At 41.9% G+C, this 18,275-nt stretch overlaps 1 protein-coding gene across 9 annotated transcripts in view; it reads right to left on the reverse strand.

The window, feature by feature from the left end:
* Positions 1-18,275, reverse strand: part of PKP4 (plakophilin 4) — a 149,221-nt gene that overhangs the window by 79,438 nt on the left and 51,508 nt on the right. For all 9 annotated transcript variants that reach the window (XM_077319989.1, XM_077319988.1, XM_077319983.1 and 6 more), the window contains one exon: positions 12,719-12,831. Coding sequence is in view for 3 of the 9 variants with exons in the window: in XM_077319986.1 (XP_077176101.1) it covers positions 12,719-12,831 (113 nt within the window). In the remaining 6 variants the exon portion in view is untranslated. The remainder of the gene's footprint in view (positions 1-12,718; positions 12,832-18,275) is intronic.

The following is an 18,275-nucleotide window of genomic DNA, read 5'->3' on the forward strand; positions in this document are numbered from 1 at the left end:
GATAAACTTGTCTAAGAAAGTTTGCTCTTACCCCCCCCCCCAAAGTGATTTTCTACAGGACAAAAAAAGTGAGTAGCTCGGGAACTGGGTCTGGAGTGGTGTCTTGGGAGGGAATTAATGGGATTATACTGCTATTAGTGCAACTTTTATTCTGTTTTTATGAGTTTTATTGCTTGTAGCCAGACGCGGATGTTGGATTTTTGTAGGGCAAACTTTAATACACTCAGAGACATGATGAGTGTCATACCATGGATGAGAATACTGGAAGGGAGCATGTGAAGGGTGGGCGCTACTCAAACAAGAGCTATTGCATGCTCAATCAATGACTATCCCAGAAAGACGAAAACACTGCAGGAGCTCTAAGAAGCCTATTTGGATGAACAGAGAACTTCAAGGGGAACTAAGAAAGAAAAGAGAAATGTTCAGGAAATGGAGGGAAGGACAGAGCTCTAAAGAAGAGTACCTACAGGTTACTAGGCACTGTAGATCATCAGAAAGGCCAAAGCTGAGAGTGACCTAAGATTGGCCAGGGAAACCCATTGTAACAAGAAAAGATGAAGGACAATTTGGTGATCCAAGGAAGTCAGCATGGATTTGTTTCCAACAGGTCCTGTCAGACCAACCTGATTTCCTTTTTTGACCAAGTAACAGGTTTGCTGGATCGTGGAAATTCGGTTGATGTAGTTTACTTGGACTTTAGTAAAGCTTTTGATAAGGTTCCCCATGACGTTCTGATGGATAAATTGAAGGACTGCAATCTGGATTTTCAGATAGTTCGGTGGATAGGGGATTGGTTAGAGAACCGCACTCAAAGAGTTGTTGTCAATGGTGTTTCATCAGACTGGAGGGAGGTGAGTAGCGGGGTACCTCAGGGCTCAGTCCGGTACTTTTTAACATATTTATTAATGATCTAGATGAAGGGGTGGAGGGACTACTCATCAAGTTTGCAGTTGACACCAAATTGGGAGGACTGGTAAATACTCCAGAAGATAGATACAGAGTTCAACAAGATCTGAACACAATGGAAAAATGGGCAAATGTGTAAAGTTCTGCATCTGGGTCACAAAAATGAAAAGCATGCCTACTGGATGGGTGATACGCTTCTAGGTAACACTGTGTGTGAACGAGACCTTGGGGTACTTGTGGATTGTAAACAAAACATGAGCAGGCAGTGTGATGCAGTGGGGAAAAAGGCAAATGCCATTTTGGGCTGTATCAACAGGGGCATCACATCAAAATCACAAGATGTCATAGTCCCATTGTATACGGCACTGGTCAGACCACACCTGGAGTACTGTGTGCAGTTCTGGAGGCCCCACTTCAAGAAGGACGTAGATAAAATTGAAAGGGTACAGAGGAGAGCGACGAGGATGATCTGGGGCTAAGGGACCAAGCCCTATGAAGATAGGTTGAGGGACTTGGGAATGTTCAACCTGGAGAAAAGGAGGTTGAGAGGGGACATGATAGCCCTCTTTAAGTATTTGAAGGGTTGTCACTTGGAGGAGGGCAGGATATTGTTTCCGTTGGTTGCAGAGGAAAGGACGTGCAGTAATGGGTTTAAACTACAAGTACAACGATATAGGCTAGATATCAGGAAAAAATTTTCACAGAGTAGTTCAGCAGTGAAATAGGCTGCCTAAGGAGGTGGTGAGCTCTCCCTCACTGGCAGTCTTCAAGCAAAGGTTGGATACACACTTTTCTTGGATGCTTTAGGATGTTTTGGGCTGATCCTGCGTTGAGCAGGGGGTTGGACTAGATGGCCTGTATGGCCCCTTCCAACTCTATGATCCTGTGATTGTAAACCATCTCGAGCTGGCCTGGCTGGGAGGGAGGGGCAGTCAATAAATTCAAATCTAAACAAATAAACACACACACTTGTTCAAAAGCCAAGTACAATCACGACTTGTGCAATCTAGTAATGAACTAGTCTGGATCCAATCCGCATGCGACAGTGGTGAAGATGGTAGACATTTTCCTTCACCTTATATGAAGGTGGTAGGAATTCTCTTGGATACCGTGAAGAATCCAACAAATTATCTACTAAGTTTACGTGTCCATATTTTCAAATTTTGTTCCAATCAATTAAAATTAACCAATATATCTAATTATCAAATGGAACTGTCACAATAGGGATTAGATATTACTGCTGCAATTCTGCATGCTGTAACTGTTCAGAAATGTGGTTTACGACAAGGGAGAGATGGCCAAGCCCTTTTAACATTAGAAATAGCTTCCTTGCCAACACTTGCTTAACTCAATGGGGAATAATCAGAGGCTCCAGTGACTGCAGTGGAAGGAAGCAAAGAACTGTTCCAGGGAGTCAATTTACTAAGTCATAAAACAAGAATTTGAGAAGCCAATGTTTAGATTCCGAATATGCATGAGAATGACTGTAAGGTAAAGGTATCCCCTGTGCAAGCACCGAGTCATGTCTGACCCTTGAGGTGACACCCTCTAGCGTTTTCTTGGCAGACTCAATAAAGGGTGGTTTTGTCAGTGCCTTCCCCAGTCATTACCATTTTATCCCCCAGCAAGCTGGGTACTCATTTTACCAACATCAGAAGGATGGAAGACGTCAACCTTGAGCCGGCTGCTGGGATCAAACTCCCAGCCTCATGATCAGAGCTTCAGACAGCATGTTTGCTGCCTTACCACCCTGCACCACAAGAGGCTCTTATGAGAATGGACAAATTCTTAGGATTTTTTTTTACACAGACTAATCTCAAAGAACTTTACAAAGTTTGAGCCCAGTGGCACAAGATCAACAAGGGCCCTTCAGGACCCTAGAACCCCCTTCCATCAGAAATTCCCACTGAATACATCGTGAGGAAATCTACAGTCTGGACAATCTGTTAAATTATGATTAAATGTTTTAAATGGTTTAATGGTTTAAATGTTTAATACACACTTACTGAGAGTAATTTTGGAGCATATTATATATTATATCATAGCATGTATATTGGACTACATTGTGATCTGCCCTGAGATGCAAGGGAGGGTGGTATAAAAATGTAATGGAAGGAAGGAAGGAAGGAAGGAAAGAAGGAAAGAAGGAAAGAAAGAAAGAAAGAAAGAAAGAAAGAAAGAAAGAAAGAAAGAAAGAAAGAAAGAAAGAAAGAAAGAAAGAAAGAAAGAAAGTTTAATTATGGGAATAAGATTCCATGTTCACTCACACTGAAGAAGAGCAAAATTTATTCACAGAAATAAACTTTGGTGCTCTTAAAGGTGCCACTAGACTCAAACTTTATTCTATTGCGCCAGATCAATACCCACCTGAATCTATCTCTAAGAACTTTCTTTCTCCTAGAGTGCCATAAATAATGCTTTGGAGTCTTTCTTCATATTTAAAGTTAACCATTATGGTCTTTTAAGAGTTATTATACAGAATGCAAAAGTCTGATGAAATTCATGCCTTTGCACTGGGTGTGTATCCAGATCTCAAGCACACAATTATGAGTTTTATTCAAGGACTGTATGGAATGACGTTCTATGGTTTTTGCATCACGTTATAAGGACTCGCAGCAATAAACAGTTTAAGTGAACATCATACGGGTTCAAGCAGCAGGTAGGCTGTTTGCGAAAATTACCATCATTTGCAGTGCTCTCAGGCAGCTTATGAGGCATAATATAAGAGATTTATACTAAGATGAATTTATTTATTTCCTCTACCCATGTATAAGTACACTATCTCAGCATATACAATAACTAACCTAAGCAGCCTTTCTATGATAGAAGAGGCTCTCCCTCTGGTGGAAAAGCCATCAGAAGGTGGCTTCTTTAGGGGATGGAGGAAGGCTTCAAACTAAATGAAGGAGATGTAAGATGTCCTTTTTAAAAATAAATTTAATCAACTTCAGGGAAGAATTATGAGACCCATGTAACCTAAAAATTTACTCTTTCTGACAGAAAGATGTTGATCAGAAATCCAAGGCCAAAGTATTGTTAATTATTTTATGGGGGATAAATTCTTTAAGGCAGAAAAAAAAAGAAAGAAAAACATGTACAGAATAGCTCTGAGTTTGCCGCAGGTGTGTCTAATCTAAGCAAAATGTGCCATCTGAAAACTTTCTCATTTGGCTGCCTGACAATTCTGTGTTCAGTTTTCAGTGTCTAAAAGAATGTTATTAATCTACAGTTTTTGGAGCCAGTTCGTAAATTAAATTCCACTTGATACCTCTAACCCATTTTCATCGCTATGTTTACAGTACTGGAAAAGTAAAATGTTCATGGAAAAATGTTAATGAATTCACTAATTACTTTTAGACAGCTCTTAAAGATTTGGAATTCATGGAATGGTCCAAAGGAAGTGAAGTACATGCTTACAAGATCACTAAATTTTGAGAGAGTATTCCCATAAATTCTCCACTTTGGTTTTCTCCTTCTGCTTCCATACTGAGGATGCGTGACCACTGGCACCTCAAAAGAAAGATCCAGCAGAATTAGCCAGTGTGATGTAGCAAGGAGTACGTTATCAGAATTCCAGGTTCAAATTCCCACTCCATCATGGAAGCATGCTGAATACCCTTCATCCAGTCACTCTTTCTTGGCCTAATCTAATCTCACTAGGTTGTTGAAAGAAAAATAATGTGGGTCACTACCAGAGAGAAAAGGGGGGTGGGATAAATGAAATATTCTATTGTTTCACATTCACAGAGAACAATAGCTGTTCCACTTCATACTTAGTTATAAGAGTGTTAATCAAAGCCACTCAACAATTAATCAGGGCACTCAGTCACAAAAGAACATTGTCATAGAAGCATTCTGCTTTACAAAGAAGTAAGCTCACTTAAGCATTTCCAACAAAAAAACTTCTCTGGGTAGACTGATCTGATCTGGCCAGCTGAATACCACTTTACTCTTGGGAGAAAAGTAGGCTATGAGTATTTCCAGAATCCATCCCATGTCCAAGATCTGTGAAAATGTTCTTTTAGAATGCAGTTTCTGGTCCTATACCTGCAGACAAAGTAGACCCCCAAAAGTACGCGTCTGATCTGCTCCAAACTACCAGCGTTTGTGTAGTTCAGACTTTGTCAACACCCCTCTTCAACTGGGGTGCCCAAAACTGAACACAGTACTCCAAGTGAGGCCGAACCAGAGCAGAGTAAAGCAATACCATCACCTCCCATGATCTGGACACGATACTCGGTTTGATATAGCCCAAAATCCCATTTGCCTTTTTAGCCACTGAGTCACACTGCTGACTCATGTTCAATGTATGGTCTACTAAGACTCCTAGATCCTTTTCGCACATGCTCCTGCCAAGACAAGTCTCCCCTATCTTATATTGGTGTATTTGGTTTTTCCTACCTAAAAGCAGAACTTTACATTTGTCCCTATTGAACTTCATTTTATTCAGTTTTGCCCACTTCTTATGATCATATATCGTCAAGATCACCCAACAAATATTTAATATTTTTTTAAATACAAAATGAATTAACTCCCACCCATTCAGGAAACCGTTCCAGGGCCAACAAGAAACTCCAGGGTTTCACCAAACCCTGGTTGAGAAGCCTGGTGTAGCTGCTTAATTCCTTGTCAACCACAATATCATGGAACTCTTTCCCCCCCCCTTTTTTTTTTGGGTGGGGGGGGAGGGTAATGGACTGTTGGAATATTCAGGTGCTTGAATAGGCAACTGGACCTTTGCCTTATTATGCACGGCCACTGAAACAGTGGAATGGAGAACGTGGAGGAGGAAGAAGCAAAGCAAACCACACGGGACGGAATGCAATGGTGGCAAAACCCAGAGTATCCAATTATGCACGTGGCTATTCCGGAGCCACTTCTGGTTGTGCCCTGGTCCTGGGAAGCTCCATTTTCTTCCGCATCTCGCTAACTCGGCTTTTTTGTCGGCATACGTTGACTCTGCACCCGGTTGCTGCCTGCAGCATGCATAATTGGTGATTTTAGCCGCCGCCATTCCACCCTGAATGAGGACCTTCCACTCCGTGCATAATGGGCCCTAGTGCTGTTGTCCTTGTTTTACCCTCTTAGCTTGCCTTTCTATCTGCTAAATAGAACGGTTGCAGGGTACTTGAAATAGTTCGCTCCTTTTGGGAGTGTTCCAGTGTTTTGAAACTATTGCTATATGCTAGATGTTATTTTGACTGCTGGAGCTTCCAAGTAACCTACTTGTTGCATTTTCTCCTCAATAAGTGATTTGTTTTTACTCTGTCTGGATTCTTAGTATTTGCTGCAGAGGAGGACCTTTGACCACTTTGTCAGGAGAAACCTTTGTTGTTGTTTCATAAGGTTGCTGCCAGATCAGGGATGCTCATTTAAGGAAAGTACAGCAGCTGTCAGCAGCTGCTATAACAGAGGTGCACGAAGAGCAAAAGGGTATTTTTCTGTAGTATGCTCAGGCCCCTAGCATGGGTTTCTTCCAAACTTCTATTATACAAGCTACACCATGGGTACCCAATGATTTATTCAGCATACTGAAACATTATGTGTTGATAAGGATACCTGTTTTACTATTCTACAAATAAAATTTTGGTATATAGCTACTCCACATTATATGGTTTGGCCAATTATGACAGTCTCTTCGGATCCACCCATGCATTTTCTGGACATTATTCTATATAAGAACTCATTTTGGTGTGACAATTTTAGCACCACATTAAAGGGAATCTTTGTGGGCAGTCCGGGGGCACTCTAGTATGTTAATACTGGAATCCGAACATGTTAATTTTGGAATCCAGGAGGCCCAGTGTGGTTCAGTGGTTAAGAGCTGTGGACTCTAATATGGAGAACCAAGTTTGATTCCTGTCTCCTCCACATGAAGCCTGCTCTCAGAAAACTCTCAGACCCACCTACCTCACAAAGTGTCTGCTGCAGGAAGAGGAACAGAAGGAGATTGTAATGTGCATTGAGACTCCTTATGATAGAGAAAAGTGGAGTATAAACACCAGCACCTCTTCTTTTCGTTACCAGTTCTCACAAATATTTTAAATTACAGATGATTATATAATAAAAATTATATTTCAGGTTTCCCTGAGTGGGTTAACACAATAAAAAAAATACATGTCAGTATAATTCTATCTCTATTACTTTCCTGGATGCTATTATGTATAAACATGTTTCTACTGTTTGTGTTAGCGAATATTTCAAACCCACAAACAGAAATTGTATTCTGCTAGTCTTCACCCAAAGTACCACAGAATCATGGAACGGGTCACACAGGCCATCCAGTCCAATCCCCTGCTCAACGCAGGATCAGCCCAAAGCATCCTAAAGCATCCAAGAAAAGTGTGTATCCAACCTTTGCTTGAAGACTGCCAGTGAAGGGGAGCTCACCACCTCCTTAGGCAGCCTATTCCACTGCTGAACTACTCTGACTGTGAAATTTTGTTTCCTGATATCTACTTCAAGTACTTCAAGAACAATGTACCATCTAACCAGCTTTTGCGTGTGAAAAGAAATTTTTACGTATAATCAATGTTTTGAGAAAGTGGCTGATTCTTTTTCACAAGAACTCCCACACAGGAGCTTTCCTGAGAGAGTTATTGATTGATTCAGATTGAGAGCTAATCTCACTCATAGGAACAATTTTTTTCATTGATAGTCTATGGAATTCCATCCATTGGCTTAAGATATAAAATTGGTCAGTTACAGTGATAACTTACATAGGAAATCCCAGGATGTCAAATATGCCTTTTCAATAGCTTGTGAAGAAAGCTCAGTTTGACAGACCAATGAGTAAAATTGGATTTTTGGACATAAAATAAAATAATTATTATATTAGTTCAAAATCCAGTCTATTCACAGGTATGGAACCTGTAAACCTAACAGCATTTACAAATTAAAAGATTTTAGTAATCTAACAGATTATAAAATTAGTCTTGTCATCTCTTCTTAAGAAATGGACTTTGCAGTTGGCAATCCTATGATAAGAATTTTAGATTTTTATTTTACAAACCCTATCTTCCCAAAGGACTTATTAGTAAAACAGACACCAGCTTTCCTTAAATCTGACCTTCTTAAATAATTTGCTATATCTCTTAGTTTTTTAAATACTTTGTCTATCAGTTTAAAGGTTTTTTATATGATTGCAGATTTCATGACGTTACCACAGAAATTTAAACACTGTGATTTTAAGGCTTCAAGATTTGAACAGGGTTTCTGTTATTTTCAACAGCATTTCATGTTACACAATGAAACTCTTTACACAAATCTGAGGAAGATTTGAAAAGGGACATGAATCTTAGAATCTTGGTATGTTTTTACATTGTGTGCATGACATTTATTAGGTAGGTTGTGTATGTTGGTAAGTAATGCGTTGATGTACTTATCTACCACTGGCAACACATGTAAGCATTTCCTCTTGACCCTATTCTTGGCTTTTTATGGGTTAGATCCTATAAGCCACAACAGGAAGTCCACTCACGGAACAAATATTTTCTGGCACAGCCCTCCGTACTTCCTGGAAAAAAATCAAACACTTACGAATAATATGGAATGCCTCACAAGAAGAAAGCAGTGAGAGGAAGTCTGTAAACTCTTCTTCTGTGAACAAAAGATTATTCAGTGCTCTTATGAGATCTAGGCTCAGTGGACGCCATCAGATAGTATTGCACGGCCATCTTGGAGATGTAAATGATCTTTTTGATAATTAGACTGGAATTTTATTATTAGAATGTTTTATTTGGTTTTATATGTATGGGGTTTTAATCTTGAATGTAAATAGCCACGAGCCAGTGTTCCTAGGAGTGGCGGTATATAAATATGATTATAAAAATATAAATAAAATAAACTTACATGCAACCAGTTTTATCCTGTACTCTGAATGTTGTACAGGGACTCAATACAGAACACTAACAGACAAAGTCATCAATTAGTGTGGGGGGGGGGAATCTACTGACAACCAGACTTTCAGGGGGTATGTGGGACATATACCTGCTCTGGGGCTACTTGGTCAGGTCCCTCTCCCTCCCTGGGAAACACACATACACACAGACATACAGAGATGGCCTTCCCCTCCCCCATTCCCCCCTTACCTGTTGATTTCCCAATCCCCTCCTTGGTTCCTCCCCACTCCCTCCCTTGTAAACACATGCTAGCAGGCACACGCAGATATACAGAAACTCCCCTTCCCTTTCCCCCATTTCCACCCTTGCCTGTTGGTTTCCCAACCTCCTCCTTGGTTCCTCCCCCCTCCATCATTCGCAAAATCAGTTCCTTCTCTTCTCCCCTCCCCCTGCCTCTTTCTGCTTACCTTCTCTGCCTCCGTCTCAGCCCCCACTGGTCACTCAGCAACTGCCTGGGCCCCCAGGGCTGCCAAGGCCTTAGTGGAATGGCAGCCTCTGCCTTGGCCCCTGCTGGATAAGCAGCAGTTGCCTAGGCCCCTGGGGCTAGCACGGTTGCTGCCAAAGCCTCATGGGTGGGGCAGCCACTGCTTTGGCCCCTGCTGGGCACGCAGCGGCTGTGTAGGCCCATCTTAATATTCTGGAGTGCCTTGTGGGCGGGACTACAGACATTTCCATTTGATGAGGCATGCCAGAACATGTGTCCCACATCAATAAAGTGGTAAAAACCCAGAAAACCCAGAAAAGATGTGCAGATAAAGTTGTTACAATAGTATGAAGCATACCATAGAAACAACATGACAGCCAGTAAAGATGCTTTAGAACTGGTAACATATGACTCCTAAGACTCATTCTTGTTAAGAGACTAGATTCGTATCAGCTGAAACTTCCAAGCAGCTGGAAGTCTCCAGAGGCAGCCATGAATGCGGTACATTGTAACAGGACAAATTAGAGGTATTCACAGCATGAATAAATGAAGGCAGATTCTTGTGTTTCAAGGATTTCTCAATGGTAAAAAAGCTGAGAAAGGCTGCCTTAGAGAATCTGTTTACTATGTGAGTTTGGGAACCTTTACTTAACATTCCATAAGGATTCTGTGGTTGATGGTATCAAAAGTCACATTTGTTTTAACAGTTCTCCACAAGCAGACACCACTTTTAAGATGATCTCCAAGCTTTAGTGTCTCTGATTAGAGGACACAGATATGAAGAAAAACGGCTTGCTCTGAAATACCAGAACATATATATTTTCCATTCTAACCTCCATTTTGAACCTCAAAGCTTCTTTATTCCCAAGGACTGTTTTCTGATCACAGAAGAACCTTGATACTTTTGTGTAGTAAAAAGCTTGGTTAGAAAAATAGCTGCTTCTGGATTTTTGACGGGTTACATAGAGCATATACATGAAAAATTGACTTCATTTGTTGCTAATGGTTTTTCCCAAGCCTTCATTTCCTTAATTATGTGGACAGGCACCTATTAAACAAGAGTAATCATTATACTTGTTTGTGGCAAATGCTGCTAAGTGCAAAAGCAATCTTCGCCCCAAACACTACAATCTGTATTTCTGTGGCATTTTATAATAGCTACGAGACTTGGTCAAGCATATACTAAGACAAAGAGAGAAACGCACACACATGCACACAAAAAGATGTGTAAGGTACCAATAAGGTACGAGAAATATCTTCCAATTAAAGAAGAGCTCAATCACTTCAACTCTTCCTTTCTTCTATCAATGTAATCAATGTAAAGTTTAGGTTTCAGGATATCAAAGTCTTCCTTGTTTGTTTTATAGCAGTTTCACTGCCATATCTCATGTGTCAGTCTCAAAGGTAAAGTTCCTGCATTATTTCAGCATGTTTCAGTGGAAACAACATTACCTACCAGGGCTTGGAGCCACTGACCCCCTCCTCATCCATCACAGAGGTGGTCCATATTCCAGGCACATTTCAACCCACTGAAAGATACTGGCATGGCACAAGCAGAAGTGCCTAAAACCAGAAGAATGGGCTCCACAGCAAATGATTGCCTCCACAACAGAAAGGGGTGGTGTGATAGGATCCAAGTCTGCCTCTTTAATGCATTATGATGGAAGGGGGGGAGGGGTTGTACTAAATCTTCAAAAATATCTAAATTTTTATTAGATAACAATTTAGTGGAGTTTATTGAACACTGCTACACGACACATTAATTTTAGGATAGCGGATGCTAGTTAGGGATGTTATTATATGCCACAAAATAATTTGTGGGCTATATATGCAATGATCCCTGGTCTCCTCCCTGGGAATGCCGCTGTTGCCGGGTTGGTTGGGTCGGACGGTGTATCTGTTTTGTAGGATGTTTTATGCATTAGGGGTTTTTATATGTTGTTACCCACCACTAGCCTTAGGGGAGTGGCGGGCTATAAATCAAAATAATAATAATAATAATAATAATAATAATAATAATAATGTTTGCAAAGCTGATTAAAGAATAATAGCACACACAAGACTTGCTAACTTTTTAGTTTTTGCACAGAGTTTACTCAAGGTGTATCTGAGCTTGCATGCCTCCTCCCTTGATTATCAAAACAAGTGAATGATTGAAAGGGAAAATTCCACAAGCAGTGGAAAGAATGGACATTGTTAAAGTTAGACTCCTGCTCTTTATTTTAGATTGGAGACACAACCTTTTTTCTATCACAAGTAGCTTTTCTTCAGATTATAGTGGAACAGACACCAATCTCATTCCAGTTTTGCATCTATCACTCTTTGTCAAAAAACTCCCATGAGTAGTGAACTTGATCATGTGGGATGGTGCAGCTCCGTAACAACCTAATAGATATGTTTATGTAAACTGAGAGATCTCTTAGCACTCTTCTGCAGTACATCTCTATTAAGCTTCAGCTCTAGCGAAGGAAAAGAAACCCACAGGCATTCACAAGATGTCCTTTATTCCTATACCAACCCCAAAATGACTAGTTATAAGAAGAAGAGTTGATTTTTATACCCTATTTTTCACTGCCAGTAGTCTCAAAGTGGCATCCTCTCCCTAAAATAGATACCCATCACCAGCCCTTTCCAACTTGTACAACTGAACAAAATACTAAAATCCTGGACTAAAATCCATTCTATTTCTAGGGAAAGTATAAGGTAAAGGTAAAGGTATCCCCTGTGCAAGCACCGAGTCATGTCTGACCCTTGGGGTGACGCCCTCTAGCGTTTTCATGGCAGACTCAATACGGGGTGGTTTGCCAGTGCCTTCCCCAGTCATTACCGTTTACCCCCCAGCAGCAAGCTGGGTACTCATTTTACCGACCTCGGAAGGATGGAAGGCTGAGTCAACCTTGAGCCGGCTGCTGGGATCGAACTCCCAACCTCATGAACAAAGCTTTCAGGCGGCTGCCTTACCACTCTGCGCCACAAGAGGCTCTAGGGAAAGTATATGCAGTCCCTAAACGACAAACTCTAAAGCTGCCCAGTGAATTGTCTGCACAGTCCACATGGCATCATGCAACGTATCAAGAAGAATTCCACCATTGCACCTGCTTCAAATGGAAGTCTGGGAAAGAAAACATTTGGTAGATTTGACCTCACTACAGGGGTATGGACCCCTTGTTGAACCAGCTTATCATGGGGTTACGTTGTGGCAATTTACCACTTAGCACATGGTCCTGTGTAGTAAATTGCTGAAATATACAACTGTTACCCATAGTTGTAGGGCAGCCACAAATTATAGTACACCAACATGAACTAACCAACTGCAAACACTGAAGTGACAATCACATCTGAATATCGAATGTGATAGCCAAACATTGAAAAAATAAAGAGAGAGGTGAGACTTTTAAGATATAAGGATGATAATACACAAAACTAATATTTATGTCATATACCCGGTTGGTTAAAACATCTGGAAGTAAGAACAGCAGGATCATACCTTGTGCTTGCAAGGCTTGGTGATTCTGTTCCAAGCCTGCATCTTTCCAACTGACTGGCAACAATTTGTCTTTCCACTTCAAGTTCTCTGGTGAGCCTTTGAAACTGGAGTTCCTGTAATTCAGGAGAGAAAGCATAATTATTTGTTCATACATATTACAAATATGTAAACCACTAAATATGAAAACCACTATATAAACTGTATTAATGAGCAGAATATTTTCCCCTAATAGTAACAACTCATGTGAAGTCTCACAAAGCAGAAACTTTAGCTTGCACTCTTGTTAAAATGAACCACGGTTTGCCACAGTAGCATTTAGCTATCTAGTTTTGAGCCAAGAGAGTACATAAGGCTGCAGATTCCTCAAAGAGTATATATGCTCCCCACAGAATGCTGTGCTCCACCAATTCCAACCGGATGGTGGTCCCCTGACCCCAAAATGTACTTCTGGCCTTAACCAGGGCTAGGGCCTTTTTGGCCCTGGATCCAGCCTGATGGAACGAGTTCCTGAAAGATCTGCGGGCCCTTCAGGAGCTTTCACAGTTCTGAAGGTCCTGCAAAATAGAGCTCTTCCGACAGGCATTTGGTTGGGGCCAATAAATGATCTACAGTAGAACATCTACTGGTCTCCTTCTGTAACACCCTGGAAGAGCTCAGGGATTACAACAATCTGAAGCACTACAACATCGGCAAACTGATTATGCTGAGAATTGGAATCTTAGGCTTTTTACAATTGTTAAAAAAATGACTTGTTCATAGTTTTATCGATTGACCCTTCTTCTATTGGTTCTGATCAATGTTTTAATGTATTTACTTGTTGGAAATTGCCCTGAGCTGTCATCTGGGAGGTGCGGTTATATAAATCAAAATCTATCAATCAGTCACTAAATAAATAAGCCTGCAGATTCATGCAGAGTGGTTGAGTGTTAATCTAGCCATCTTTTGTTCCTTAAAGACTGTTCTAAAGGAACAGCGGGTGCAACATGAGTTTGCTTAGTTTCTGTTGAAATTGCATGTTAGGATCATATCATATTAGCATACAGCTGAATGCACTGTGGCATGAATACAAAGCTCTGTGGTTGGAAAAAAGTTCACATATCACTAGTCTCTTCTATGGAGACATGTACTTTATAGAATGAATATGTGTATGTGTGTGTGACAGTTCCTGCTCAGAGCATATATTGTCCCATCAACAATCAAAGCTGAATTTTTGTTGAAATGTTCTTGCAAGAAGAGTAGCAGCGGCGAGAAAAGAGACTGCTTGATGTAGTGGCTAGGAGTGTGGACTCTGGCGAGCTGGGTTTGATTCCCCACTCCTCCTTCACACGCAAGCAGCTGGGTGACCTTGGGCTCGCCACAGCACTGATAAAGCTGCTCTGACAGAGCAGTAATCTCAGGGCTCTCTGCCTCACCTCCCTCACAGGGTGTCTGTTGTGGGGAGAGGAAAGGGACGGCGAATGTAAGCCGCTTTGAGCCTCCTTCGGGTAGAAAAAAGCGGCATATAAGAACCAACTCTTCTTCTTAATTGCATGCCTCATCCATCTCCATTTGCTATCACTGCACTCATGTGGGCGCCACATATGTCCTGCAGCTGTCTCACCCCTGACTAGATCAGGAAGCTGGGAAACACTACAACAGACAGAAGTGGGAAGTAGAAGGGGATGGCTCATGCCACATGTGATGCCTTGCATATGAGACCCTAGGTCCACTTTCAGTTAAAGGAATGAAAGGAGGCACCTTGCAGAGGGTACCTTCTTAGAATCATAGAATCACAGAGTTGGAAGGGGCCATACAGGCCATCTAGTCCAACCCCCTGCTCAATGCAGGATCAGCCCAAAGCCTTCTGCATAAGACACTGGAAAGCCAGTCACTATAAGCAGCTTCATATATTCCTAGGGTTGCAAGGTCTAAATTGGGAAATACCTAGAGATTTGGGTGGGGGTGGAGTCTGAGGAGGATAGGGTTTGGGAAGAGGAGGGATTTCAATGGGTCATAATGCCATAGTGTCTACCTTCCAAAGTGGTCATTTTCACCAGGTGAATTAATCTGTCACCTGGAAATCAGTTGTAATCTCAGGAGATCTCCAACCACCACCAGCCTACATATTCTTCAGCCTTTGCTCAAGGATTCTCTGCTCACACACATGCTTTCCTAAGTTATGAACAAGCATAGCAGACCAAAGAGAAATTTCAAAGGGCATGCTCTGTTAAGTCTGCTAGAGCAGGGGTAGTCAACCTGTGGTCCTCCAGATGTCCATGGACTACAATTTCCAGGAGCAAATACTGGCAGGTTGACTACCCCTGTGCTAGAGAAAAACCAGAATGGAATCTCATAGCTTCTTAAAGACTGATTTACTGTGAGATAAGCTTTTATGATCTAAATCGCTGTCCTCAATCCTTGACCCTTCCAACAAGCAGTGGGGGGGAAGAATCTCAAAACATCTGCTACAAGAGGTGACACCAGCCACTAAACATCAAGTAGTTAAGAGCATGTAAAAATAGTGACTATTAAAAAAAGCTTCTGTCTGCAATGTCGAGCAAGCTCCCCCACATGCAACCAGCTGGGTGACCTTGGGCTCGCCACGGTGCTGATAAAACTGTTCTGACCGAGCAGTGATATCAGGGCTCTCTCAGCCTCACCCACCCCACAGGGTGTCTGTTGTGGGGAGAGGAAAGGGAAGGCGACTGTAAGCCGCTTTGAGCCTCCTTCGGGTAGGGAAAAGCGGCATATAAGAACCAACTCTTCTTCTTCTTTTAAAATGAACATATTAAAAACATTTTCTTGCATACAGATAGCTTACCTTTAGTCCCCCAATGAAGATCCTTGTTCTGTGTTGGCCAAAGCAACATTAAAATCAATCTGTATAACCAATCAGATCTTCAATGGCCAATCGGGGGGGAGGGGGAATATTGTGTTCTTTATTTTGCTTTCTGCATATATTCTTATAGAATAAAAACATATATATAACTCCACCTTAGCGGGAGAATGGACCATTAGGTACTCACCATGAAGGGTGCTTCTCCTCTGAGAAAAGGAGGACATCTAGTCCCTCCCAAAGTCACCATCAAACAAGATACTAAGCAAGTTTTCTTCCTGTCTCATCTGTTTTTAATTATTTGCTTTTATTATCCATATTACTATGCTATGTTGCCCAGTTGTTCTTCTTTTAGAGTTGGTATTATAGTTGATTGCTTTCAGAGTTATCTAAGCCAAAAGGGTGACTTCCAAAGGCTGGATACAAGAAGTTGAAAAAAAAGTTGTTCCTGATTCCCTCATAGGATGGTGGGAATCACACTTAAGATGTCTTTTTTTCCTAGAGGAGAAAAACCTTCATGGGCCACTTATGCATGGCGGCGACTACTGCGTGCTGCCTGTGTGATGTTGCACGGGGGCAGGGCATGCTGGGCTGCTCCAGTGTAGCGCGCGCATGTGCGCTGAACGCTGGAGCCAGAAGGTAAACCGGCATGGCAGGGGGGAGGTTTGGATGGCCTGGGCTGGGAGTGGGGGGCCCAGGCCCCCTCCGTAAGTCCAGGTGGGCGCAGAGGGTTGCCCCTGCCAGCTCCGGAGCTCTGTGGAGCCTGTAGGGGTGCGCGGTGTCCCTAAAGGAACACCTTAGGGTCGGGGCTGGGCAGGCCAACAAGCCTGGCGCTGGCGATTATGCACACCGCCAGCCCGCCGCAGCACTGGCTTACCCAGGAAGCTACGGAAGATCCTGCGGTCGCTTAATGCGGGCCTTCCATAGCCCTGGGCTGGGAAGCACCCGTGCTGGCGGCGGCAGTGAGCATTATCGTGATTATAACCGAAGCGCTGCTGCTGCCAGCGCAGGCATTATGACCCGTGCATAATGGGCCATGGTGAGTATCCAATGGTCCATTTTCCCTCTAAGGTGGAGTACATATTTTTTAAATATCTTTTTGTTTTGAAAGAAAAAAAAAGAAGTTTCAAACACAATAATCCCCCTTCGTTCCCCCCCCCCCCCGATTGGCCATTGAAGATCTGATTGGCTATACAGATTGATTTTAAAGTTGCTTGACTGTTTGAAGATCACTCAGGTGTGAGTATGCAGAATTTGTAGTTGAAAGTACTTTAGTGCAATGTCTGTGGCCCTTAATTCTAGGATGTTGGTTCTTAATTTTGTCTCCAGTTTGGACTACTGACCCTGCACTGGTATGCTGCTCAAAACCGCTCCCCATTCTGAGATATTGGCATCTGTGAAAATTTGTTTTGGCTCTGCCTATCAGGTATTCTTGTCCACAATAATATGTTGATTTTCGTGGTACCCAGATAGTGCCTCCTTTCTCATGATTTGAAACTAGAAAGATCTTAAGAGTTCTTGAAACTGTCCATACTGGACAGTTTATGCACGAAATCAGTAGACCTAAGAGTTTGTCCAACATCATCAAAATGCTTTTGATCACAGCATTGGCCATCTCTGATTTTCTGAACCTTGTATGTTGGAAGACATAGACAATTGACTGTAATATCTATGATGAGACCCAGGAGTTCCACTCAGTGCACTGGTAACAATGAGATCTTCTGCACATTCACAATAGGGATTTGTCTCTGGAGCTAGAGCTGACCAATATGTCATCTAATTAGGGTTGAAGGTGAATCCCCTTTTCTCGTAACCTGACAATCTGAGTTATTAGAACCTTTGAAAAGACTCTTGGTGGTCTTGCTAGACCAAATGGGAGCACTCTAAAATGATAGGGGACCTTCAATGCTGTCCTCCTCTTGGTCATCTGATAAAAACTCCTCTCTATAATCACATCCAGTATCAGAGAAGGAATTTGTATCATAATCCATTGCATCTCTTTCCTTTTTTTCTGCAATTAGATTCCTGCTGAGCTGTGTTTGTTGGCCAGTGTGCACTTCCCTCCCTGGAGGTTTGGCTCTAGGTGGGGAGGGGGAGGAGGAAACAAGGCCTTGACCTCCCTGTCTTTTGGCTTCCTTCAGTCATTTTGTCACTAAGGCAGTAATTCTGAATTCCCTTCCTCATATTTTTTCTAAGTACAAAAAGGAATTTGGGAACACGGTAAAAGGCCCCAGGGTTTTGTATGTCAAAGCCTTTTTTCTTTAGTCATTATAAAGACTACTATTCAGCCAAACAGTCAACTATACTGCAGCACCATAAAAGTACCACTATTTGCTATTCCGATAAATCTGCTTTGAGACAACATTTCAGAAACCATTGCATTTGAAAACTTTCTGCATAGTGTAGTGAATTCCACCCACAAAAATGCAATATATCTTTTTTGTGTATGCTTAACACTTCAAGGTTGTAGGAATTAAGTACTTAATGTGGAAATAAATTGACAACATCAACAAATGAAGGGCATTAAAGTTCTAGAAGGCAGCCACAAGACTAAGGAAGTCCATGTAAATCATGGTCCCCAACCCTTTTATCACCGGGGACCACTGAACGCCTTTTACTGAGGCCCGGTGGGGGGGGATGGTAGTTTACTCCTCTACTCTCAACTACTGCCCTAACGCTCTCTGATTGCTATGATAAATGTTTAAACATCCCTTCAAAATAAGATACAGACATGCCACAACA

This window comes from Paroedura picta, chromosome 2, assembly GCF_049243985.1.
Source record: "Paroedura picta isolate Pp20150507F chromosome 2, Ppicta_v3.0, whole genome shotgun sequence".
NCBI classification, from domain to species: domain Eukaryota; kingdom Metazoa; phylum Chordata; class Lepidosauria; order Squamata; family Gekkonidae; genus Paroedura; species Paroedura picta.